Genomic DNA, 25362 nt, shown 5'->3' with positions numbered 1-25362 from the left:
TGCGCAACGCTACATTTTTTTGGGCTGCGCATAACATTGAACCTTTGAGGTCCTGTGTTGTCCCATGAGCACGTATCTCCTAGCTTGGGACTAGTTCCTTGCTTGCACCTTTGTGCCAAGTTCCCTTGGGCTTGGAGAGGAAAGTCTAAATAATTCTCTCTCCAAAAATGCTACAAAAAACAATAACAATCCTTCATTTTCCATAGATTGTAAAACCCATGTGGGGACAAAAGAAAGTGGAGCTTCTCACCTTCTAGGGCTTTTATCCACTTCCCTTTTAAACTGATTAAGCATGCCTTAAGGGGAATGACACATCTTCCTCATCCCAAGCAGCCTCATTTATTACTGGGATTCATTTATGGCAGGCTGGTGTTGTGTGGCTGGCACCTCCTGCAGGGATGTTGTATCCTGCCAAGCTCCCCCTGTATCTCATGTGATCTGGGAGAGACATGTGAATGGGTCTTGGGTTCCTCAATTCATGGCAGTTCTTGCACATGCCTGGGCGAATGGCCCTCCATTCAAGACCATCATGGTAGAACATACACTACTGTTCAGAAGTTTGGGGTCACCTAGAAAAGTCCTTGTTTTTTAAAAGAAAAACACATTTTTTGTCCATTAAAAGAACATCAAATTGATAGGAAATACAGTGTAGAAATTGTCAATGTTGTAAATGACTATTGTAGCTGGAAATGGCTGATTTTGAATGGAATATCTACATAGGTGTACAGTGGCCCATTATCAGTAATCATCACTCCTGTGTTCCAATGGCAAGTTGTGTTAGCTAATCCAAGTTTATCATTTTAAAAGGCTAATTGATCATTATAAATAGTTGAATATCTGGAACATCAGCATTTGTGGGTTTGGCAATTTCTCGCATGGAATAGCCTTCACTTCTCAGAACAGGAATAGACTGACAAGTTTGAGAAGAAAGTTATTTGTTTCTGGCCATTTTGAGCCTGTAATTGAACCCACAAATGCTGATGCTCCAGATACTCAACTAGTCTAAATAAGGCCAGTTTTATTGATTATTTAATCAGCACAACAGTTTTCAGCTGTGCTAACATAATTGCAAAAGTTTTTTTTAATGATCAATTAGCCTTTTAAAATGCTAAACTTGGATTAGCTAACACAACTTGCCATTGGACCACAGGAGTGATGGTTGCTGATAATGGCCCATTGTATACCTATGTAGATATTCCATTCAAAATCAGCCATTTCCAGCTACAATAGTCATTTACAACATTAACAATTTCTACACTGTATTTATGATACATTTTATGTTATTTCAATGGACATAAAATGTGCTTTTCTTTCAAAAACAAGGACATTTCTATGTGACCCCAAACTTTTGAACAGTAGTGTACCTTCACCAGCGCTATCGGTCAACAAGAGCACACTGAGGCTTTAGAATTACAGCTCTGATTACGTATATTATTAACCAAGGGCACTGATTGTCTGCTCAGATGCTAGCTGTGGTGCTGTGTGATTTTCGTGACTGCTATTTCTCCCGTAAAACCTGCTTGGAGTTAATTGAATGACACAGGGTATGTTTTTGTAACAGCGTTGAAAAGTGTGTGCAGACAGTGCCGGTAGAAGGTGAAAAGACAATATTTTCACACATTTTGGGACGAAAGACGTTTCACACAAAGTCTTGTTTTTATTGACGGAAAGTAAAATATTCTTTCACGTGAAAGATACACTACGGCGGCACTGCTACGAACTCAACCCCGCTAAGTATTATCTTTGGTGAAATATTTTAATTGACATTATCAGATTGAAGGAAAACGTTTGTTCCTCTAGAGTTGACTCACCCAGATTATGTTTCTGAGGACCTCCCTCAAAAAGCAGTATATTAGATTTCACTGTGTAAACAACACTTCTGGAGTAAGATGAATACATTAAACCAGTAGGCTTTGCCTGTGCCAACAATAACGTCCCTGTGTTGTGATTGAGTTGAGAGGGGAGGACGTGATAGCCATTTACAGATGTCCTTTTCTTCCTGTTACAGTTGGACTTTCCACACACTGACTAAACATGCTGAGTAATACATCCAAGAGAGGGATCAGTCACAAAGGCCTGGATCTCACACTAGACCTCCGTTTTCATCATCAGCCCTGATGACCAGATCAAGGGTAAGATATTCTCTTGAAAGAGAATGAACTTTGGCAACAGGGGCCTATGCATCGAGATGTGTGGTGCGGTATGGAACTCACCTTGCTCTAGAATGGCATGGGCCCCTTGTGGGAGAGACGGGGTCGTGGGCGTCTCCTCTTCCAGCCGGCCGGTCTGTGGCTCTGGCCACCCCTGCCGGGGTTCTGCTGGACCAGCCTTCTCACGGCGCCCGCCTCTTCTAGTGCTGTGCCATGCTCCATGGAGGCCATGATGGGACCTGTAGAATGACAATAATCTTTTGTTAGCACCCCAAAATGGCCACCACTACACACATGTACTTTATCAATTAGTTTTTCTACTTCTGTAGGACCAGAGGTGATGCATGTTAGCACCCTAAAATGGCCTCCCTGTGCACATGTACTATATGTAGCCTATCAATGAGTTTCGCTACTTCTATCCTCAGTTAGATTGATCCTCATTTTGATTGTGAATTCCGTGATCTCACTCTCAGTCATGTGTACATAAGACACAAATATGGATAAGAGCTATGGAGGATGAGCCAATCGAAGATATATGCAAAGATAGCATGTGTGTGGGCCTCTCTTAGCCCACCCATGCATTGAAGTTCATCAAGTCAATGTGGTGGAACCAAAACACAGCAGATGTAGCTCGACCTCGGTGAGAAACTCAAACCGTAGTGTCTCATGTCCCTTGTGACTCACTTCAAGATTACAGATGTCTCACACACCAGGTTTGGTGAAGGTACATACCACAGCACCCTGTGTTTGACCCAAGATTAGGGACAGGCTAAATAGTAGTATGTGTCCCACAGTGTGTGTGTGTGTGTGTGTGTGCGTGTGTGTGCGTGCGTGTGCGTGCGTGTGTGTGCGTGTGTGTGTGTGTGTGTGTGTGTGTGTGTGTGTGTGTGTCAGAGAGTGAACCCAGATGTTTCTAGTCATTTCTCAATAAGTGTGGCTTGATCTTTTAAGCCTCTTCTCCAAATGGTTTGATCCACTTCAGTGTCTCTGTAACCTCTTCGACCTTTTTGCAAACTCAAAGACGTTCTTGAGAGAGTACAGACTTCCAAGTTTTTTGTTTGTTGAGTATCTTGATACCATTATATGATATTTAATGTGGGTGATCTTTCACACAACCCCCCATTCATTGCTTTAGTCACATAAAATGTCAGTACTTAGTTTAGTTGGAACTTTTGTCTGAACTTGTCAAAAAGATTGAATGTCTCACAATGGAAAATTCTAGTACATTACATTTTTTTATTTAAATTATAGTAACTAAAAGATGAATGAAATCAACTCTTGTATGGAATTAATTTACAATTTGCTAACCTAATTAACTGAACAAGTTGACAAGCTCGTAAAACATGATGTCATCCATCAATCACAACCCTTCCTAGCTAGCGTATAATGTTCTTGGAGCTTGGTGAAAGCGTGGTTCTCCTATGTGTTATATTGCACACAACCTTCCCACAATTGGAAATGGTGTAGGATAGTTGCTTGACTTTGGAACATTCTCAGCACATTTAAGGAACTTGACAAGTAAATGTTATTTTCTTAGTATTTCATGACTTTAACAGAACTTTAACAGAAAGTTCAATCATGGTTACATTTAATCACAACTTTGGTAATGTTCTAGGAACGTTCTCCAACTGGTTGGACATTGGGAATTTTCTCAAATAGTTCAGAGCATGTTCAGAAACAACATTCTTCTGTGGGAATTTCAGTACTTGAGGATAACATTGCCTACACAGGTTTCCTCATGGTTCTATTTAAAGTCATGTTCATAAATTGTTCCGAGAACGTTAAAGAAACCTTTCCATAAAAAAACACAAGAAAACATTTGTAACGTTCTAAGAATGCTATTTAAAAACCTACATTCCGTTCTCAGAATGTGAAAAAAACGTTCTATAAAAACCACTAGAAAACTTTAGTAACGTTCAGAGAACGTTCTAAGACTGTTATTTGAAAACATATACATTCCGTTCTTAGCATTAACAAAACTGTCTGTCCTCTATCTTGTTAAGTGTGTTCAACTGTGTTGGCCACACCCACTGATTGGCCACAACTGATCTTAACTCAACAGTGAAGTTGGAGACATACTGTATCTCCCTCACTAACTTTAAGCGTCAGCTGTCAGAGCAGCTTACCGATCGCTACAGCTGTACACAGCCCATCCAACTACCTACCTCATCCCCATATTTGTTTTAGTTTTTCTTCTCTTTTGAACACCAGTATTTCTACTTGCACATCCTCATCTGCACATATATCACTCCAGTGTTAATTGCTAAATTGTAATTACTTCCCCACTATTGGCCTATTTATTGCCTTACCTCCTTACTTCATTTGCACACACTGTATATAGATCTTTCTATTGTGTTATTGACTGTACGCTTGTTTATTCCATGTGTAACTCTGTGTTGTTGTTTGTGTTGCACTGCTTTGCTTTATCTTGGCCAGGTCACAGTTGTAAATGAGAACTTGCTCTCAACTGGCCCATCTGGTTAAATAAAGGTTAAATTAAAAACAATAATAACAATTTGTAGGAATTGGTCTATATGGATACAAGACTGAATCCAAACATTACATTTTTTTTTATTTTATGTGCATTTTACATTTCCTGTGTGAAAATACTCTGGATACATTCAGTAACATAGAAATATTCTTAAAAATGTGGGGTAGGTGCAACATGAGACACAACAAAATGACAATGGTTTGAGTTAGAGGTCAAACTGGTGTCTCCAAGTGTAATTTCAATTCACTTTTATGACTCACAGAAGACTATAAAGTGTGTTTTTGAGCTCTCCTAGCTGTGCCATTGAGGAACTAGAGCAATCACTGCATCCCCACCATCACACACTTACTGTTGTTGTTTACGCAATCCAAAAACGGTCCATTGTGAATTGCAATCTGGGTCAGGTGGGGCTCATTTGACAGCTTGTTCTATTGCCAACATGACTAGCTAAGTTATAAAATACGATCTTACAGTGTTAGGCTTCACAAGGCAATTCAGAGAAGCAGATGGTCATTTTGGTGGGCAAAGAAAGGAGTCATGAGTGCATTCAGATTTGTGGTCCACAACAGATTTTCTCCACAATACAACAAACATAGGCTCATTCTGTTTAGAATAACCCAGGGTATAATGCCATGTCATCTTGTAACTGTACATCAAACCTAGTGATCATAAACGTTGACACGGTATATTACATAGACTTTTAGATATGGACGTTTGAAGTGCTCATTTTGGCTTGTGTTTGGCTTGCTTTCAAAATACATTCAGTCCTCTCAATTTACAGCATTTCCCTCAGTCGGACAAAAATATTTGAAAAAGTTGCCAAATTAGTGGGAGGGATGGGGGCATGTTCAGAATGGCTGTCAGTCAAAACCCACACAGAGCTGTGAAGCGGAGAACCTGATCTCTGACGCCATGTATAGCATGTTACCGTACAGCCATTGCGTTTCAGTTTAGGCACTTGTCAGTGTTCAAATCTGCCATTTTATTTATTTATTTATTTTACCACGCAAGTCAGTTAAGAACAAATTCTTATTTTCAATGACGGCCTAGGAACAGTGGGTTAACTCCCTGTTCAGGGGCAGAACAACAGATTTGTACCTTGTCAGCTCAGGGGTTTGAACTCACAACCTTCCGGTTACTAGTCCAACGCTCTAACCACTAAGCTACTCGTATACAGGTACGAGTGTAAAGGGTTAATGAGTGTGTGTTTCCTTTGAAACATGGTCTGTTTGAATATACAAAAATGAACAGCTTCGGATGGCACAGTCGATAGAGAACAATGTCAATGATGCCGTGTCACAATAAAAAAAATGCACGTGTTTGCATGATTAACGCATAAGGAAATTCATTTCCATGTGTCCCATCTGTGCTTGGAGTTCAAAAAGTAAACCCAAAATAACCTTAACAGTTGTTATGAAAAGTCTTATTGAAACATTCAGTGAAAGTTTTAAGGAACTTATTCAAACACCTCCAAATCACCTATCATCTACGTTCTCAGAGCGGTAATAAAACCTCCCAGGGAAAAACCTTTCAAGGAGTAAAACCTTTTTAGGACCTCCTCTGCAACCTAATGAACGTAACCCCAGAACAGTTCAAAATGTTCACTTCTGTTTTCAGAACATTTTCAAATCTTTCTGTTTGACCCGGTCAAGAAACATCTGGCTTCATTCCCACAACCAATGTGAAACCAAAAACATAGTATGTTCCCAAAACATCCAAGGAACCAAATGTGCTAGCTGGGTTATTTCCGACCCAGTGAATATTTTTCATCGATCAGAATTCGTCACACATTTCCGTTCTCATCCTCACGTCCATCCGAAACCAAAGATGCGTGTGCGTTCCTAAAAGAGGCATCTTTTGCTGAGAGACACATAAATACCTTTCCTGAGAAAATAAACAACAATTCCCATTAGGGTTTTCCTGTCAAAAACCAAAGTGACATCACTCACATGGTGTCATGACATTCCAGGCTCCTCCCATAGGAGAGACTGGCACCATTTTTAGAATTCTCCTGAGAAGAACCTTCCTTAGGTGTTATGTCTTCTCCTAGACTGGACAATCATCCACATCCTCCCGTACAGGTGGGAAAAGGAGCAGAGATACTTAAGGGCCGCAATAGAGAAGTTGTCAAAGCCATGATTACATTTAGCCTCTAGTGATTCTCCCCATTGACTAGGTTTATGGAAAGTGTCTGGAGACCATTACTGTCTCCCCATGTCTGCTTCCTGTATCCAGCACATCAAAACACACCTGGAGAAACGGAGGCTGACGAATGAACTAGCAAGGGCTGTCAGTGGGGTGGTGGATGGTGGATCCTCATCTTCTGTTAAGGAGCTTTCAGGCCAGAGTTGAATTAACATCTCTCCGCTGCACACATGCAGACCCCTTCTCCAGCTGACAAGGTAAACACATTTGAATGGGGAACAGCTTTTGCCTGAATTGAATTCATTATCCACCTGCCATTACAGTGAAAGCAGACGTATCAACACACAGCACACAGTGGTTGAACCCCCAACATATTTTGACACTTGATATTCATTGATCATGTTCTAAACAGTTTAGAATAGCATTAGAATCAGGAAATGGAGACAGCGCCACGATTTGAAGGGTTTTACACAATGGTGAATAACCGTTATTGTACCAGAAGGCAAATGTCATTTTTAAAAATGTTTTCGATGTATATCCCCATGAAATGCCAGACATCTCAAGGCACTTTGACATATGCGCACACACACACACACACACACACACACACACACACACACACACACACACACACACACACACACACACACACACACACACACACACACACACACACACACACACACACACACACACACACACACACACACACACACACACACACACACACACACACACACACACACACACACAGTAATTACACCCGGGCTGGCTGTGCTGAACACAACTCATCACCCGCTTCCGTCTCCTCTCTGGGTCGCTCAGTCTGTCATAACCCGGATCTGTAATGAGACAATTTAGATGTTTCCTGCCACGGCGAGCTGTCAGCCGCTGCTCAACTCTGGGCTCTGACGGGAGCACATCTCCTGACAGATCTCAGCCCTACCGCCCGTCTGGCCACAGGAAAGAAAGGTGTAATGAAAGCTGCTAAAAATAAGCCAGGACCCAGTGATAAGACTGGCAGTTATGGATTGACTCTTCCCACCAGGAGAGAATGTATCAAGCTGGGCCAGTTCCAGGCATGTATCTTTAGCCATATCTGGATAGATGGGATGAGAAGGCAGCCATCCAAATGACATAATACCTTTTAAATGAGGCCCAACTCAAAGCAATCATTTGTTAATGCACATTTCATCTCCATAAACAAAAACCACTATACTATCGTATTGCTGTGAAAATGGATCCAGCACATGTAGCATCCCATTTGATATTTTCCCACCGTGGGATTCCCACAAACATGATCAGTGGGTAAGGAAGCAATATGGCAGAGGTTAGATATTTCTCGCGATACCACCCCTCCTTATCTCAACATCTGACCCCAGAGCCCAGGCCGCCATCACAACCAAACTCAGGCATTTCTTCCCCTTCTGGTAATTCCCTAAGTAAACTCGAATTAATAGGGAATTTCTGGAATGCCGGAAATATTGCAGCTACCGCTGCTGCCTCTTCAGACCTGTCTGAGAGGGAAGTGGTGAGAGAGAGAGAGAGAGAGGGAGAAAGAGAGCGAGAGGAAGACTGAGAGATGCAGAGCTGTGTCACAAGCTGGCCTGCGTCCAGGCTTTAATGATACATCACCAGTCGGCTGCTATCTAATTCCCCTTCCTTTGTTTCACCACACTCCTCAGGTGCCATCCATTACGTTGCCTTTTTCACTTTCTCGATCTCATTTCAGAATGGCCGATACACAGCGTTTCTGACAGCCCTTCCCTGTCAATGCCCCTGCATCCCCGTCAACCGGGCCGAGTTGTACGTCTCCCAGCGCTTGTCGTTCTATCGGAGAGAGAGGGAGAAATGGATGCCTGCTGTCTGGTGCCAAGTCCAGCGATCGATAGCCGCATGGGCAAATTGGATATCACATTGCTGAGACGTGGCACGCCGATGGAGGAAGCGCACAGGGGATGGAGCACTGTTTCTTTTGTAGAGAAAAGCTGATTGTGTAGGATGCCAAGAGGCACACGTAACATATCTCTGGACTTATACATTTACCAATGGCTTTAGACTTAACTCTGTCGTCAGGAAATATGAGATTTGTTCTCTTTCCAGGTCCATGAGTAAACCAGCAACAGGTGAGTAGGCTGAACTGCTTATTTATGGATGGGATACAGAATCAACAAGGCTCCTCAAGCGTGTCGCACTGAAATTGAATCCTTGCAGTGTTTCATTTTCTGTGCGTAAAAGCGAATGAATACATCGTTTCAACTAATCTCATCTGATTCTTAACTGGACTAGTCTTTGCTCATTGCTCAGATAAACTGATTACATCGATTATCTTTCACAGTTCACAGAGCGATTGGAAAACAATCCCTCTTGCTCTGTTTTCTCTCTTTCTTCATCTGTCCCTCCATCCCTCCTTCCTCCTGATCCTCCACACCCTACATCTTGCTCTCTCCGCTCCATCCTTCCATGGAAGCAGAGGATGAGGCAGCCTGAGAGGCCCTTGATGTGTAAACAAGCAGCTGCCATAGAGTGGAAACGAGAGCATCGGACTGGAACCGGGCTCTGCTCTGCAGTAACCATGGCGAGAGATGAGGGTGGAGGACATGAGAGAACAGGCGAGAAGAGAGTGGAAGAAAGAGGAGAGGAGAACAGAAGAGATGAGAAGGGGAGGGACCAGAAGGTGGAGGAGAGAACAGGAAACAACAGAAAAGAAGAGAACCAGCATCCTCGCTTGGTAAAACACTGGCTCCAGTGCCTAGCCCAGTGCCTAGCCCAGTGCCTAGCCCAGTGCCTCGCCGCTTGATGCCACATCTACCATGGGGCGTCGTCTGGCTCATGTATGATGCTGGCAACGGCTCAGTGCCTCATGTCACAGGTGACGGGGACGTGATAATGAGCTCCATTGATTCAGACAGAGATGCATTTTCTGTTCAAAACCCACTGAGCCAGAGGACCATGGATCAGTGCAGCCTACAGTACAGCATGTCCCTTTTCCGTGGAAGTAATAACCCCCGCAGAAAAGACACTCTGCTTCATGGTAGTCCACTTAGCCGAGGGAAGAGCCATCTTCGGTGAATGGTACGATGGCACTTTATTATGTGTATGTCATACCATTAACACCATCTGCAGCATTTTAGACACACCATTGCATACACATAGTCTGTAGCTGTACATACAGAACACTGAGACAGTTTGCTTTGCACCTAATTCCGTGCATTTGCCTGGGGGATCCTTATGGGGAACACTGCTAGGGATGTGTTTGCGTGAGAGTAAGAATAAATACCCTAGTGAGTGTAGCTATGGTTATTAGTGTGACGTACACTGTCTCCATCACATGCTTCCTTCATTCACTAAAATAAGGCACGGACGTGTAGCTAGTGATTCCCTGTGTGTTTAGTACTCCCGCAGACACACTAACCCACAGACCCAGACACACACAGACACACCCCACACCCTCCAGGGGTATATGAGGGGGATCAAGAATGTTTAGGCACAAATGAGACACGTTAATCAGGCAAGTGCATGCAGTACAAGCCAACCCATTTTCCTAGCTTCGCTCTTTTGGCCCTAGCATGAGCAGAGCTTCTGCTGATGCTGCTGAAGTATGGTGGTGGATTTGCTAGCCGTCTGCTCGTCGAGCTTTCGCCTTTGCATCTACCACTACCTCAGATGTGGAAACGCAGTGGAAGGAGCAGACACCCCTGCCCTGTTCAGCATTCAGAACCCCCATTTGGAAATGTTCTGCCCGTTGAAGCCGGAGTCTGTCAGTGTGCTGCTAATCGCATGCCTACCAGTAACTCTGGGCCTTGGCAGAAACTGGTGCCATTCCCTAGCGGACTTTCAGACCCATGTTACCATGGCAGCCACTGTGAAAGGCACTCGGGGAGCAAAAAGAATGACATTGTCAGTTGAAATGGATCAGGTTTCCCAGTTTACAAATTTCAGCGCATAATTAACCTGACTGGGCAGCTTATTTTGTTCAACCCTTTCCCCTGGGCGAGAGGGGCTTGGGCCCTGTATGTGTGTGTGTCAGCCTTTTGCTTTCATGGCGAGCGGAGTGTTCCAAGCAGTGTGTTCCACTGTTCCCTGTTTGATATGTAGCATTGTGGTGCTCGTCTGTGATAATAATGGGTTTGTGGGGGTGAAATGAAGGCTGGCTTTGTCCCTAACCACTCCCCAGAGGAAACGAAAGTGCATTAAATGTAGGGCCCGCTGCACGTTCCCAGCTCTAACTTAACCCCCGTAAACTCTGCTAACTGTCACTCACTGAAGTTGAGGGCTCAGAATTAAAAAAAAAAAAGAAATTTCGCAGACCGCTCTGTTTCGGCAGATGTCCCTTTGTGCCCCACCTTACCCCCTCGGTCGGCTGCGAGGTTGCAGCCCTCTGAGTGAACTGCACATGCTCCCAAATGAGCGAGAGTGCTTCGTGATGAAGTGTGAGACGGGGCAGCCTGCTCTGGTAGCTATGGTCAAAGCTCTGCGTGTTCAAAGGGCCTCGGGCGGCGCCAGCGATGCTGAAGGCACCAACTACTGAGGCAACGGAGTCCACCACTGGACCTCCTGGCTGCTTTCATTCATCCACCATCCAACTCAGTGGATTGGTGTGAGTCTATGGCGAGGAGTTTACGACATTTTAGGGCCTTTTAAATACAAGGCAAAATCGGAGAGCCGATCACGCATAGCATTTGAAGATGGATTTCTCCCTGAACTCGGTAGCAGCCTGCTGTCTGAGAGAGGATTTAACACCAAGAGTAGGAGGCTGGAGGTAGCAGTAGGCGAATGGCGATTTAGACCTGGATATTCCAGTAAGCAGTAGCGGGCCGAGGCCCAGCACGTCGGTCGGTATGTAGACTAATCAGCGAGGAGGTGAGGTGGGTGTAGCTTTAATCTCCAGAAACAGCAAGGCAAGGGCAGAGGGATCCTCCAACCGTCCGTTTCCATGGGCACGCTAATCAAATGTGAATCACCAGCTCTCGCCCCTTCCCTCTCTTGTGTCATCACTGCCCCCCTGCTGTGAACTGACGTGCCCTCTCCCATGTTATAGGGGAGGTGTGTGTGTGTGTGTATGTGAGACGCCAAAGGTTCACTGCAGTTCTGCTACTTTAGGGATCAGTGCCTCTACATTAGGGTAGGATTTAAAGGAACATAGCATCAACATTGCATGAGGCTGTTTCTCAGCTAATGAGGGCATTTTGACGTCGGACATGGTTAGGTAAAACAGCAAACGCACACATAGGTGAACAGCCTAGTCAGCTACTCTTACCCGACTGGCAGACATCCTAGTAGTAGCAGGATTTATGCCACCTGCATTTATAACAATATTCCTGTGAACGTTCGAGTCAAGGGGTAAGGCTTTTCTAAAAGGGTTTTATATACAAACTGTGGTATAGATACTTGTCCCTTGGGTCAATTAAAACTTCAATATATAAGCTTCTTACAGCGTTTTGTTGACAAACGCACTGCACATGCTAACCTCAAAATCAAATCAAATCAAATTTTATTTGTCACATACACATGGTTAGCAGATAGTCCAACGCGCTAACCACTAGGCTACCCTACCGCCCCGTTGAGATGTTGAGATGTTCCGCCGCTACTTGACTAAACGTTCTGCCTGAACGAGACATACGGTTATGTATCCCACTTCTTGTTTTCCTCTTTCACAAACATCTGTTCATCGTCAGGGGCCAGCAAAGAAAGGAGGGAACCGTTCTCTCTCCTCGTCAGTAAATGAGATCGAGAAAGAGGTACTGTGGGAGGTCCAGCCCTACTCCAAATATGGCCATTAGGAAACATATTGAGAGATTCCACCCATCAGTCACAGGCTGGTTGACCCACGATGGAACTCTCTCTCTCTCTCTCTCTCTCTCTCTCTCTCTCTCTCTCTCTCTCTCTCTCTCTCTCTCTCTCTCTCTCTCTCTCTCTCTCTTCTGCATGCGTGACATAGTCAAATACCATTAGTAAACAAACTACGCACAATGGCAACTTCCTCCCGCCGTGAATAATGTATTGTTTCATAAATGAATGATTCCCTGCGTAGCCCACTTGGGTATAGGAAGGAAAAGTGATCTGATAGTTTCTAGTTCCATGCGTTTCATTTAAATCGGGAGGGGTGGGGAGAGAAAGGAGGTACACCTCCACCACCTTGACTTTGTATGCGTGTCTTTGAGAGAATAAAGAGGCATAGCCGAAATAAGGATATCCTGTGGCCTAGGGCCTGGGAGGTAAGACTAAACCCAGTGGGGGCACTGGTAAGTGTTCCCAAAATCTGCAAAGCCCCCTTTGCACAGCCCCATCATCCCCAATGCATGATCCACGACTTCGGAATTTGCATGAATCTCCCCAGTCCTCCTTATCAATAACAGTCCCTAACAAGTGCCAGCTGTGTCTTGCCTTGGACCAGGTAAACGGACTGTGTCCATATTGAGTGTGCTGTATGTGGTTTTAGCATTAATAGGGAAACAAAGTTGCCTTTGGTTATATTTTCATTCCACTGTCTTTCTGTTTCACCTCATTCGAAAGTGATGTCCAGCTGCTCCTGTGTTTTCCAAGCATTGAATTATGGATATCTGTCATGAAAGAACGAGATGAAACAAAACAGTGTTTGGCCACAAGAAATGATGGGAAATGATACCTGTGACCACCACTGTTCAAGAGTAATATTTTCCCCTTCCATGTTTTGCGTAAATTGACCGCGTAGGTAATTAAAGCTCCATTCATTCATTCCAACGGCTCTAGAATATTTATTCAGTGGTTTTTGGTGTGCTGTTAATAAAAATGTCCACTCCGATTGTATCCCAATTGACACCCACTTTAAATGTAACACTTAATGTTTGAACAGGGAGTCATAAATCACGTTAATATTGAGCCCCTGGTGGAACTAGCGCAGCTTTTTGAAAAATATCTGGCTTTGATTAAGCTATTAGGTGCGAGAATGGGAGTAACCTGGGCCTGGGGATAGGGATCTGGTGGTGCTTAGAAGAGGCCTGGCTAGCATGGTGGGTAACCCCAACCATCTGCCCCAGGGCAGCATTCTCATAGCTCTCATATGAGGGAGACAGACTTAGGCCCGACTCCGGAACAGCTAGGACCACATAATGGATTCAGGGTCAGGCAGAGGCAGAGAGTGTTTCAAGACTAATTGTTTTACTACCGTTGCATGCCACCTTTTATTGCTCTTGTTCGTCCACCTGCAACAATTTGGGAAGGCAAGTGAGACCACCAGCTGTGAAGTTTTTAGAGGCTTTTTAATATTTCAGTGTCGTGCATGGCGCTCCCCTCGCCACTGAAAGCTTAAACGACCCTTGTGCTCCAAGATGGCCGCTCTCTCTCTGTCTTCCCTTTCTTTTTTTTCCTTCTATGTTCCGCTCCCTGTGTCTTTCTCCTAATGCATAGGCCTACACCTCTGGCCGAAGTTCTAAGTGAGTTGATTTATTCATTCAGCGGATTTCTGAATTACAATACAGCGCCTCAGCAGTCGCATATGCTAACGTCATGGAGCCTACCGATTGACTTATGATTTCCCCCCCAAATCTCTTCCCTCTCCTCTAACGCAATTGTGGACGGTTTATATGAAGTCCACGGCGAGTGGGAGTCATACCAATGTACAGTATGAAGTGGCTTATCGCAAAAACACGAATAAAGTCCCAAGACTTTATTATTGACGTCAACAAGACCCGACTGTTTTTTCAATACAGTAAATCGCAGGCTATGGATTTTTACTAGGGATTTAGGACTGTATTTTGGTTTCTCCATGTTTGTCATTCATTTACATGACAGGCAAGTGGCGAGGGCAATACAATAATTTGCTCTTCCTGATTTGGGGGTGGAAAGAATGAAACTAGGCCTACATGATGTGTCCATTCAGGATTGTCACCATGCACCATACTGTAGCCAGTGGTCAAACATTCTCGCTGTCTATTGCGCATGTCTGCTTGCCTCTGTAAAGAGACAGAGCCTTGAGTGTCTGTGCCGTGTCTCTCAGACTAGCTGTCCTATCTTGAAACTGATGGTTTGGCTCTGATTCTCTGCCAGCGTTGCGTAGAGAGGAAATCCAGGTTATTCACAATGTGTTATTCTGCATGTGTATCTGTGTGTGTGGGAGAGAACAAGACAAACCCAGCTGCCACTCACTCGCCCAGCTAAGCTAGACCCTCTGAATGATTCCCCATAATCCCCTAATAACCTAACTACTGCGCCCACTCTGTCGCAAATGTTTTGCCCACCATTATTATGTTATTACAGGACATCTGGAAAAGTTTGCCTGTTTTTGTTCTCTCTACGGCCCATATAATCACTGCAGCAACAGGGGACACGAAAAAACTCTTTACATTACCAGAGCCAGTGTGAAGGAGCTGGGATTATGATTTAAGGCTTCCTGGGTACTGTTAGCATAGGTCCCATTGATGTTGTTTCGCCAAATATCTTGGCTTTTCCTCGCCGCCTCCCTTTTACCTCTTTTTTTTTTTGATTGTTGAAAAGAAACATTGTGTGGATGTAGGTGCCTTAATGAGGGCCTGTATTTCTTTTCTCCGGGCCTCTCTGTGGCTCTCCCTGACCCAGAAAGCACCACAGGTGCAGCTGAGTCGGGACTATGCTGGTGCCCGAATCCCGAGAACCGACAACACATCAAGGTTTAACACGGAATGATAGCATTGCTGACAGCTCACGTGAAATTGCCTCCCTACTCGAATGCAGATGATGTCTCCCATATATAATTCCAGTAAGAGGAGCCCTCCTATCATGCCCACCTCACAAAACCAACAACCACCTCACCTGTTCAAATGTGCCTGGGTGTCAACCGGGAGTCAACCAGGCCTCTAACATCACACACCTCAGAAGCATTGTGCCTTTTGTGTGTGTGTGTGTGTGTGTGTGTGTGGTGTGTGTGGTGTGTGTGTGTCAGCATCTGTTGTTTTCCTCCCGTGCAAACTCTCTGCATTTAGGGATATGGGCAGAGGTGTTTCTGTGCCTGTGAAAGATGGGGTTTTGATATCTCGGCTGACAGGCCTGAGAGGCCAGACTGTTTCCACAATACGGATTGTTTACATACCAGCCCTTAAGAGTTAGAGGGGGAGGAAGACAAGTGATCGCCTTCAGAATGAATTATGAATACCACATCTGAGGCTTTGCCTGCTCTCTCTTGCTCTCAAGGTAGAGTGTGCCTTTTTGAAGATGGGTAATTGAGGTACGGTATGCTGTTCAGGGATGGTGATATAGAACCAGCAAGGCCACTGTAGTGCTACTGAATCTACTCGGTGACACTGAAGAACTGCCGGAGGGGAGTGTTAGATTGAGGTTCTGTCGCCTGTTGCACCATGAGCTCTGACTGCCAAACACACACACATGGACACACAAGCAGGCACATACACACACGCACGCACGCACACACACACACACACACACACACACACACACACACACACACACACACACACACACACACACACACACACACACACACACACACACACACACACACACACACACACACACACACACACACACACACACACACACACACACACAAGTCCCCACCCTTTCTCTGCCTGACCATGCCAGTGCTTCAGTCTACACACACACACGCCTGAAAACAGATAACCTGGGAAAACTCCTGGTGAACTGGAAAAGCATTTGTCTCAAGATGAAAGGCTTCACACCCACTTCCTACACACAGAGCCTTCTCCCGACACCTTCCCGCGACAGCACAGCGCATGTAGCAGAGGCTGGTGCTGCACAGGCACAGGCACAGACTCCAGCTCCAACTAGCAGCATCCATCTCTCCCCACACCCACTAACGCTGCTATACAGTAGCCTCCCTTTCTCCCTCTCAATGTAGACAATTCTATAGTACCAGCCAGGGAAACAGGCAAGGAGAAAGAGCACATATAGGCAGCATGTCCTGAAAGACGTAGAATAATTTGAATAAGCATTTTTGAGCTCGCACAGCTTCTTTTCCTCCGTCATCAGAGCACAGGGAAGGGGACGTGTAGCGCGGTGGTGAGCTCTCGGGCGTGGAACATGGTCAGGCACACACAGGGGCTGTGAAAAACGACACTGACCGTAATGCAGGATAATTGCTTCCCATTTACTCGTGTGGCCGAGACCAAAAATAGCACGTCACACCGTAATGAATGCAACGCTCGGAAGCATGGGAGACATGAGCTCTCACTGCTGCACCTTGCCGTTTTATACGCCAAGTGTGGCCAGTATACCTCGCAGATGCATGTACAGTCAGGCACATAATACAAGTAGATATACACAGATGCACAATTATGTACACGCACATGCCGACCAGCAGTGGTTCATAGATAGATGTCAATCCTCAGAGAGGTAGCTAGAAGCATTGACACAAGACCCACTGTTGTGTTTTCACACTCCACTGTTACCTGCACCACATCTGCAGGCTGGCCAATGGTCAGCCCCCCCCACACACCTCCCACATCACTCAAGGCTCCTACTCCCATGACCCACCACTGAGAAATACCTCCAGATACTATTCTCCACGTTCGTCGTGGCTTGTCGTAATTTGTACGCACAGAGATTCTCATTTCACACTCGAGTCCAACACAATGGCTCCAGAGCTGCGGCAGCACCTTACGGAAATGTACTGTGACAAAGGAGCACAAATTGAGCTCCTCAAGAGACCATCCAACCATGCATCTAGGATTATGTGCCTCCCCCATAGACATTCTAAATACAATCCTCATCAGCAGCACACCAAATGAATCAGAGCATTGGATTACCATGAGAACAGGCATGAGCGTTGCTACAATGTAGTTATAGCGATACACTGATACATTATAAATGCATTAGATCAGGTGAAATTACATTTGTACAACCAGTTATGCCTCTACCAGCAATGGTTGATTTATTTCCCCACACTACCTTTGCAGTACATGTGCCATGCCATGTCCACTGTCTGTTTCATAACAGTCACAACAGTCATTTGGCAATACAGCCTTGACAACACTCAGCCACAGCACTCAGCATAGACAGCAATGGCCAATAAAATAAAAGCCCATAAATATTTCATATGAGCCACAATCTCGGCTGTCCCTCAAGCTGAATCAAGTGAAAGCATATGACCTATAGCACCTTATAAACTTCAACACAAAATACAGCCCCGGCAACAATAACATGGAAACCACTGCACTGCAGTACTGTACACAGTCACTGATATTCCTTCCCTTTCAGTGGCACACAAGGCTAATCACACTGGGTAACTGATCAACTACAGCTGCCTTAGCCGAGCCTCAGGGCCGATATAGAGGGAGAAAATAGAAAGCATAGGGAGGCTACAGGCAGAAGCCCGAGCGAGCCCTGTACTCACCAGCACTGGCAGAACACAGCAGAGACACCAAGAGCACAATCACCAGCGTCAGGATCTTCACATTCATTTCTGCACTCCCCTCTGGCTCTCCGGTAGTCGCTAGCTGATATACTGTAGTGGTGTGTGTGTGTGGATGGGAGGGAGGGAGAGAGGCAGAGAGAGCGACTGAGCGAGCAAGGGAGAGAGAGGGAGAGAGCAAGACTGTTTGCTTCTCTCTGTGTGTGTGTGTAAGAGTGAGTGTGCGCGTGCCTCTGTATGCACCCTGGTGTGTGCGTGTGTTTGTGTGCCTGGGAGTGTGTGTGTGTCTGGCTGCCTGCCTGCCTGCCCGGTGCGTGTGTGTATTTCTGTATGTGTGTGTGTCTAAATGCGTATTTGTATATCAGTGTGTGACAGACAACGCCACTCCAAGACTGAAGGCACGTCTTTATCTGAGCTCTCCCACGGAGGTGTGCAGCTTTTTTCCCCTCCTTCTCGGAGAACACGGCAGCCTGTGCCAAGTTCAGTGGAGCTGTGAATGTGCTGGGAGTCAGCTTGCAGTTTGAAGCAGGTCTGTCTGGCTGTATGTGTGTGCAAGTCCTCTGTTTGCCTTGGATAACAGGAGCCCAGTCGGTCATGTGGCTTATGTATCATTGACTCTGTGGGTCCTGGAGAAGGGGGCCACCCCACCCACAATGCTCCCCCCCCCACACACACACATCGACCCTCCCACTAAAGACAGAGAGGGAAGGAAAGGCAGGCGGGGGTAGGGAAGGAGGAGTGGTGGGGGGTGTCAAGGTTTATCATAATAACCAACCACATGCTCTTGATGATAAAGTAGTCTTTGAATGGAGCTCCCTTCTACTATTCTCTGTCTAAAACTCCAGTCCTTAGAGACTAAGGGCATGGCGTTGAAATGTTTTGCATTATTTCAAGTCAGTGTCCCCTTAGGAAAAACTTAGCAGACTCATTGGCTTGATCCAATCTCTCGAGTTGTTTGTTTCACAGACTCTGAGTAATTCGTCTGGTTTCGTTTCCAATGCTTAATTCTGTGGTGAACAAAGCAGTCAGAAAGCTACCCTCCCTGTAAAGGCTCTGAAATAAATGCACTTGTTTTTCCCCCCCCCCGTTTGTTTATTAGACGTGTAAAGAGGAAAGGTTGCATTTCTGGTAGCGAATTGTGAGAACTATCCGGGCGACCACGACAACTGTAACAAGTACTCTTATCAGCTTTGTCCATAGAGAAGAGGAATAGTTTGTCACATCATGTTGAATGCAACCTGTTTCACTATCGCCATTGGAGCAATAAGTACCCCACAAGACATGCCACCAGAGGTCTCTTCACAGTCCCCAAGTCCAGGACAGACTATGGGAGGCACACAGTACTACATGGAGCCGTGACTACATGGAACTTATTTTCCCACATCAAGTAACTCATGCAAGCAGTAAAATTAGATTAAAAAAAAACTGATAACAATGCACCTTAACACCTTAAGGAACTATGGGGACTGTGAAGCAACACAAACATAGGCACAGACACATGCATACACTGTCACACCCTGATCTGTATTCACCTGCCTTTGTGCTTGTCTCCACCCCCCCTCCAGGGGTCACCCATCTTCCTCATTATGCCAAGTGTATTTATACCTGTGTTCTCTGTTTTTTTGTTGCCAGTTCATTTTGTTTTGTAAAGCCTAACAGCGTTTTTTTCCCCCGTGCTCCTTTCTGTCTCTAGTTTCTGTTTTCGAGCTTACCTGGTTTTTGACCATTCTGCCTGCCATGACCCTGCCTGTCGTTCTGTCCCTTGTCACACCACCCTGGATTACTGACCTCTGCCTGCCTTGACCCTGAGCCTGCCTGCCGTTCTGTACCTTTCGGATTCTGCTCTGGGCTACTGACCTCTGTCTGACCCTGAGCCTGCCTGCCGTTCTGTACCTTTCAGACTCTGCTCTGGAATAGTGACCTCTGCCTGACCGTGAGCCTGTACCTTTCAGACTCTGCTCTAGACTACTGACCTCTGCCTGCCCTGAGCCTGCCTGCCGTTCTGTACCTTTCAGACTCTGCTCTGGACTACTGACCTCTGCCTGACCCTGAGCCTGCCTGCCGTTCTGTACCTTTCGGACCCTGCTCTAGACTACTGACCTCTGCCTGCCCTTTACCTGTTCTTTGCCTGCTCCCCTGTTTTGTTGCTAGGAAACGGCCTGCATCTGGGTCTTCTCCTGAGCCTTGACTGCAGGGTGTATCTGTCCTTTTGCCTCCCATGCCGGTGCAGGGTTCTTCTTTGTGGAGAAGAAGGACAAAACTCTGCGCCTGTGCATCGATTGCCGGACCTCAATGACATCACGGTGAAGAACCGTTACCCGCTACCACTCATCGCCTCGGCCTTTGAGCCGCTCCAGGGGGCCACCGTTTTCTCCAAGTTGGACCTGTGGAACGCTTACCACCTGGTGCAGATACGGAAGAGGTACATGTGGAGGACTGCCAGCCCTCAGAGTGAGGGCTGTCCCATCCCGTTTTGCACCGGACCTCAATTTACATCCCTGCGCCTTCTTCTCTCATCGCCTCAACACCACAGAGAGGAATTACGATGTGGGAAATCGTCATCTTCTCGCGGTGAAGAACGGAGTTGGAGGAGTGGAGACACTGGTTGGAGGGGGCGGAACATTCGTTCATTGTGTGGATGGATCACAAGAACCTGGAATATCTCCGCACCGCCAAGTGTCTCAATTCCAGGAAACCTAGGTGGGCCCTGCTTTTCACCCAGTTTAACTTCTCCCTCTCCTACCGACCGGGATCCAAGAATATCAAGCCGGATGCGCTGTCACACCGCTATAGCCCCGCGGCTACACCCTTGGGCCCCGAGACCATCCTTCCCAACCTGTGCCTGGCAATAGCACTCAGCTGTGAAATAGGGAAGTTGGTCCGTGAGGAGCAGCGTTCTCAGCCGAACCCACGGGGGCCCACATAACTGGATGTTTGTTCCTGACACTGTCCACTCCTCGGTCCTGGAATCGGCCGACTCCTCCAGGCTTGCCTGCCACCCTTGACATACACACACGATAACATACGCACTATACACACACGTACACGTGGATTTGTGTTATAGTCCACGTGGATTTGTGTTACAATATGTGGTAGTAGATTAGGGGCCTGAGGTCACACACGTAATGTGTTGTGAAATCTGTTGTGAATTTATTGTAATGTTTTTAAAATTGTATAATTGCCTTCATTTTGCTGGAACCCAGGACCAGTACCCGCCTCCTTGGCACCAGCTAATGAGGATTCATAATAAATACAAATAAAGCTGGTTTATTTCCAAAAAGGATATGGATGTTTTTTGGGGGGTAAAAACATATTTGTTCTGATCAGAAATATCTACAGAATTTCCCCCTTACCCAACCCTTCACATTGGTTTTGCAGGTTTGCTTAGGTCCACCCTTTCCAGCAGAATACAGAAGCTGCAGTCAAAATATGACTGAACCATAAATGTTAGCGTTCGAACAGGAAAATGGTTCACACTACACAGAAAATATTTCATAAATTGGAAACCGTAGCTCATTATTTTACCCAAACACAAACCGTTTGAAAAAAAGGGACTTTAGTGCTGTAGAGACCTGAGAACGCCCCCCCCCCCCCAAGGCCCCACCCTAAACCTCACATAGCCCAGCCTTTGTCTCTAGTGTCCCAGAAGTTGCACAATGACTGACATTTTGGGAAATAGCATAGTCCCTGCTCAGTCTGGGGTTGGCCGTATAATTCCCACATTCCACCATACTCCATTTTTTTTTTACATGTTCCGTGTTTTAGGACTCATTTCTATGCCTTTTGGGATGACTGTATTAAGAGGCATTTTTTAATTTTTTTACTGTCGAATATCAGTAGGGATTTGTCTGTTTATATTGAGTGAGCTGGTGTATACTTGCGGGGTTCCAGGTGCATCTGGCTGCGGAAATTGACTGCTTGTGGATTTACAAACCGTTAAAAACGCCAAGAGTTATTAAGATAGGAATGTACGAGTCGACACAAACTTGCCAATAAAGATCAAAAACATTTGCATCGTATTATCTCTAATTATGTTTGCGTTAAAGAAAAGCTTATAATGTCGAACATGCAGTCTCAGGACGCGGTCTGTTGTGGCGACGTGACTGTAGGCCAGTAACGGTCTTCCTGATGGGCCAGTGGAGGTCTTCCTGATGGACCAGTGGGGATCTGCCTGATGGGCAACCCTCCCGGGAGCGGAGTGAGTCACAGATCCGCAACACAACCACATCTGCCCTGATCCAGGAAGCACTTGGAAGTTAACAGGAAACCCGTCTGATAAAAAGAATTCCATCTATGCCTGGATTTGGTCAGCAATGACGACACTGGTGATGCCCTTGTGGTCTGTAAATGACAAGGCTTTCCTGATTGTTAACTTGTATTATTAATAGTTAAACTTGTATTCCATAATTCCAGTGACGTATGTAATCGGAAGGAGTGGAGGAAATAGGTGCTTCTCTCCAAAGCATGTTTTCCCATTCCTATCCATCATTACTGTGGACAGTTCAACAGGTTCCCTTTATTGTACAGCTACAACTAGGTCCCGGATCCATGTGGAATAATTCCGGCATTATTTTCTTGATTCAAGATTGTGTTTCCTGTTTACGATCTGACTCTAAATTAAGAATCCGAAAGTCTGTATATGCCCATGGCAGACCTCCTGTCTCGAAAAGATGTCTGACCTTAAGTGGGCGGATGTTTGTTTTAATTGTCCCGATGATTGAATGAGCAGAAGCGGAGGATTGTTTGTTGTTTTTGTTATTGTTGTTGTGCAGAGGTGAGAATACCTGACCATCCGGCACTACTCCCCAGGCCTCCGCCATAATCAGCCTACTGTAAAATGGAGAACATATCGAGACTGAGTAAGGTGGAGCCTCATTCACCAACCATAGGCACAAAGCCTGCCACTGTATGCAAGTTGTTAGTAAGACAGTAAGTAAGATGTGGTTCTCTTGTGATCAGTGATGAGAAGGGGGAACTGTGACATCTTCATTAAGACTTGTCTGTGTCTTAGGAAAGGGATCTGAGGGAGACGAGCCAGCGCTCTCCACTTCTTCACAGATGCTTTAAACAAGCGCGATACTCCCCTCAGGCGGCCCAGTGCTTCATATCACAAATGTCAAGAATCACAGGGCCGGTGGATTAACTTCTCTGCCTTTAATCGTAACATTATCGGTGGCTCTGAAATTCAACTGAGAAATGTGCTCTGCTCCCCGAGGCCCTGGATGGAAGATTGGCAGAAAATTGCTGCCCTGTCTTTGATTCGCACTCAGTCACCTCACCTCAACAATCCCAGTACCATTTCTTCCATAAGGTCACTCTCAGTATACAGTAGCACTGCTGCAGTATTATGAAGAGTTTCTTGGAACAACAGGCAACAGGCAGAGGTGTCTTGAAATGGTTAAGTCTGCTGTGCGAACGGGATGAAAAATGGGTGAAAAAAATGCTCTGTTTTTGTCTCTATATGGCAAGATGTCTGGGTTTTATCTTGTAAGTCTGGGGGGTCATGAACAAATACATACAAAGCCCTTAAGAGTAATCACAGACACTTCACGCACACAGTTACTCAACGTGTCCCCAAACGTTTCTGTATTCCCACCAATACATATCAACTCTCCATCCGTATCTTTTTCTTCTTCCTTTTCCTCCTCTTCCTCTTCCCATTGTAACAAATTCATACAACATCCTCAGTAGTGTTGACGTAGGAAGCAGACGGGTGCAAATGTCACAAGATAATGGCCTTCTTTTCCAACATCCAAATAATGAATGAACACTCTTGCTTTTCTACTGACAGATGGGAATATTTGCCATTCATCCCATCACGCATAAGCTATAACATGGGGCTTGTTTCACATATCCCCTCACTACCCAATTTCTAACACACACTTTCAGCCGCCCTGGGACAATTATCCCCTATGACCATTTGCTCCAGTGTTGCGTGACTCCACAGCTGCTGTCTCCATAATCTAGGCTATCCAGTCCCAGAGCAGTAATTGAGTGTCCGATATGGGAATTGACAGTTTAGGGCCGCGTCGACAGAGGGAACGGAAATTATCACTGGGAAACTGTGCACCGCAATGCACCGCTATGAGCCGTTCAGGTAGTTTAATAAATCATAATATTTATGCTAGGTGACTTCCGCCTCTGCTGATTTGTGGTAAAGGGACCAGAGTTCGTCTCCTGTGATGTTGCACCTGCAGGAATCGTCTCTTTTACCTATGCACTTACATCATAGAAGCCTACTGTAAGCATTGGACGACGAGCATGTGTGTACTGTGCGTGTGTTGCTCTATCCTGCAGCTGGGGCATGATCAAACCCTAAGGGAATGTATAAGAACTGCTCCACGCCCTCATAAGCCTGTCAGATGGAGATTCTCTATAGATATCTTAAAAGAACAAACAAAGGCTGGCTTTTGAATGATTTCACATTGCCTCTAATCAAACCTTAGATCTTCTGAGTTCTCTTCAGGTTACAGGTAAGAGGAGCACTGCTCCTGACGTCACCTACGGCACTCTGTGTCTCAGTGGCAGTGTTCAATGCCACTGAGGAAGTGATCAGGGTGCCAGAGAAATCATCTAAAGCTTAGAGTTTGATCCTCACTCCTGACTTTGCTGTACTTGTGGGTATGGGTGTATGTCCTCGTGGAGTGTTGAAGGCTGCCAGCTTTTCACCTGCCTCCATGCACTTCAAGTGCACTTCATGCTTAGAGGATTTTCTGTCTCTTTTTGGAGAGAAGATATGTTGATCATCCACAGTTCCTTTATTGTAGCAGGAGATAAAAAGGAGTCAAAACAAATTAAACGGTTGGTGTGAAGTAGCCAAAGCGGATAGTGCTCTCTTTCCCCTCCAATATTGTTGTGCTTATCGGGATTTCTATCAGTTGAGCGCAGTGGCACGCAGTTTGGAAACGGACTGCTTGTTTCTTATAGATCCCGGGATTTAAAGTGCTGGGGGTTTGGAGGGAGGGGGACCGAGCGTGCTCTGGCTTGGTCTCTCTGACACATTGAGAGACGGAGAGATGCGACTTGACAGATGAGAGATAAGAGGAATGGGGGAGGAAAGACTAGGCAGACAGGCGTAAGGTGTTGCTGAATGGGTTTTTGAAAGTGCACAAAGCCTCCATCAGTTAATAAGAGCTTGAAGATTGCTGTCTCTCTACGCTCTCGACACACAACCTTTCATTGGAAGTTTTTCCTGTTTCCATTTTTTCTTCCTTTCTGATACAAGTTTGGAG

At 45.6% G+C, this 25362-nt stretch overlaps 1 protein-coding gene across 1 annotated transcript in view; it reads right to left on the bottom strand.

Moving 5' to 3' along the window:
* The window catches only part of apln (apelin), a 29683-nt gene extending 10990 nt beyond the window's left edge, over positions 1–18693 (bottom strand). Inside the window, exons 1-2 of the mRNA XM_035744677.2 lie at positions 18113–18693; positions 2214–2389 (exon numbers count right to left, since the gene is read on the bottom strand). Coding sequence (XP_035600570.1) covers positions 2220–2389; positions 18113–18179 — 237 coding nt within the window. The 5' untranslated portion in view covers positions 18180–18693 and the 3' untranslated portion in view covers positions 2214–2219. The remainder of the gene's footprint in view (positions 1–2213; positions 2390–18112) is intronic.
* Between the last annotated feature and the right edge of the window lie 6669 nt (positions 18694–25362).

Source organism: Oncorhynchus keta, chromosome 30 (genome assembly GCF_023373465.1).
Source record: "Oncorhynchus keta strain PuntledgeMale-10-30-2019 chromosome 30, Oket_V2, whole genome shotgun sequence".
Lineage (NCBI taxonomy): Eukaryota > Metazoa > Chordata > Actinopteri > Salmoniformes > Salmonidae > Oncorhynchus > Oncorhynchus keta.
This window is presented reverse-complemented; position numbering and strand designations above follow the sequence as displayed.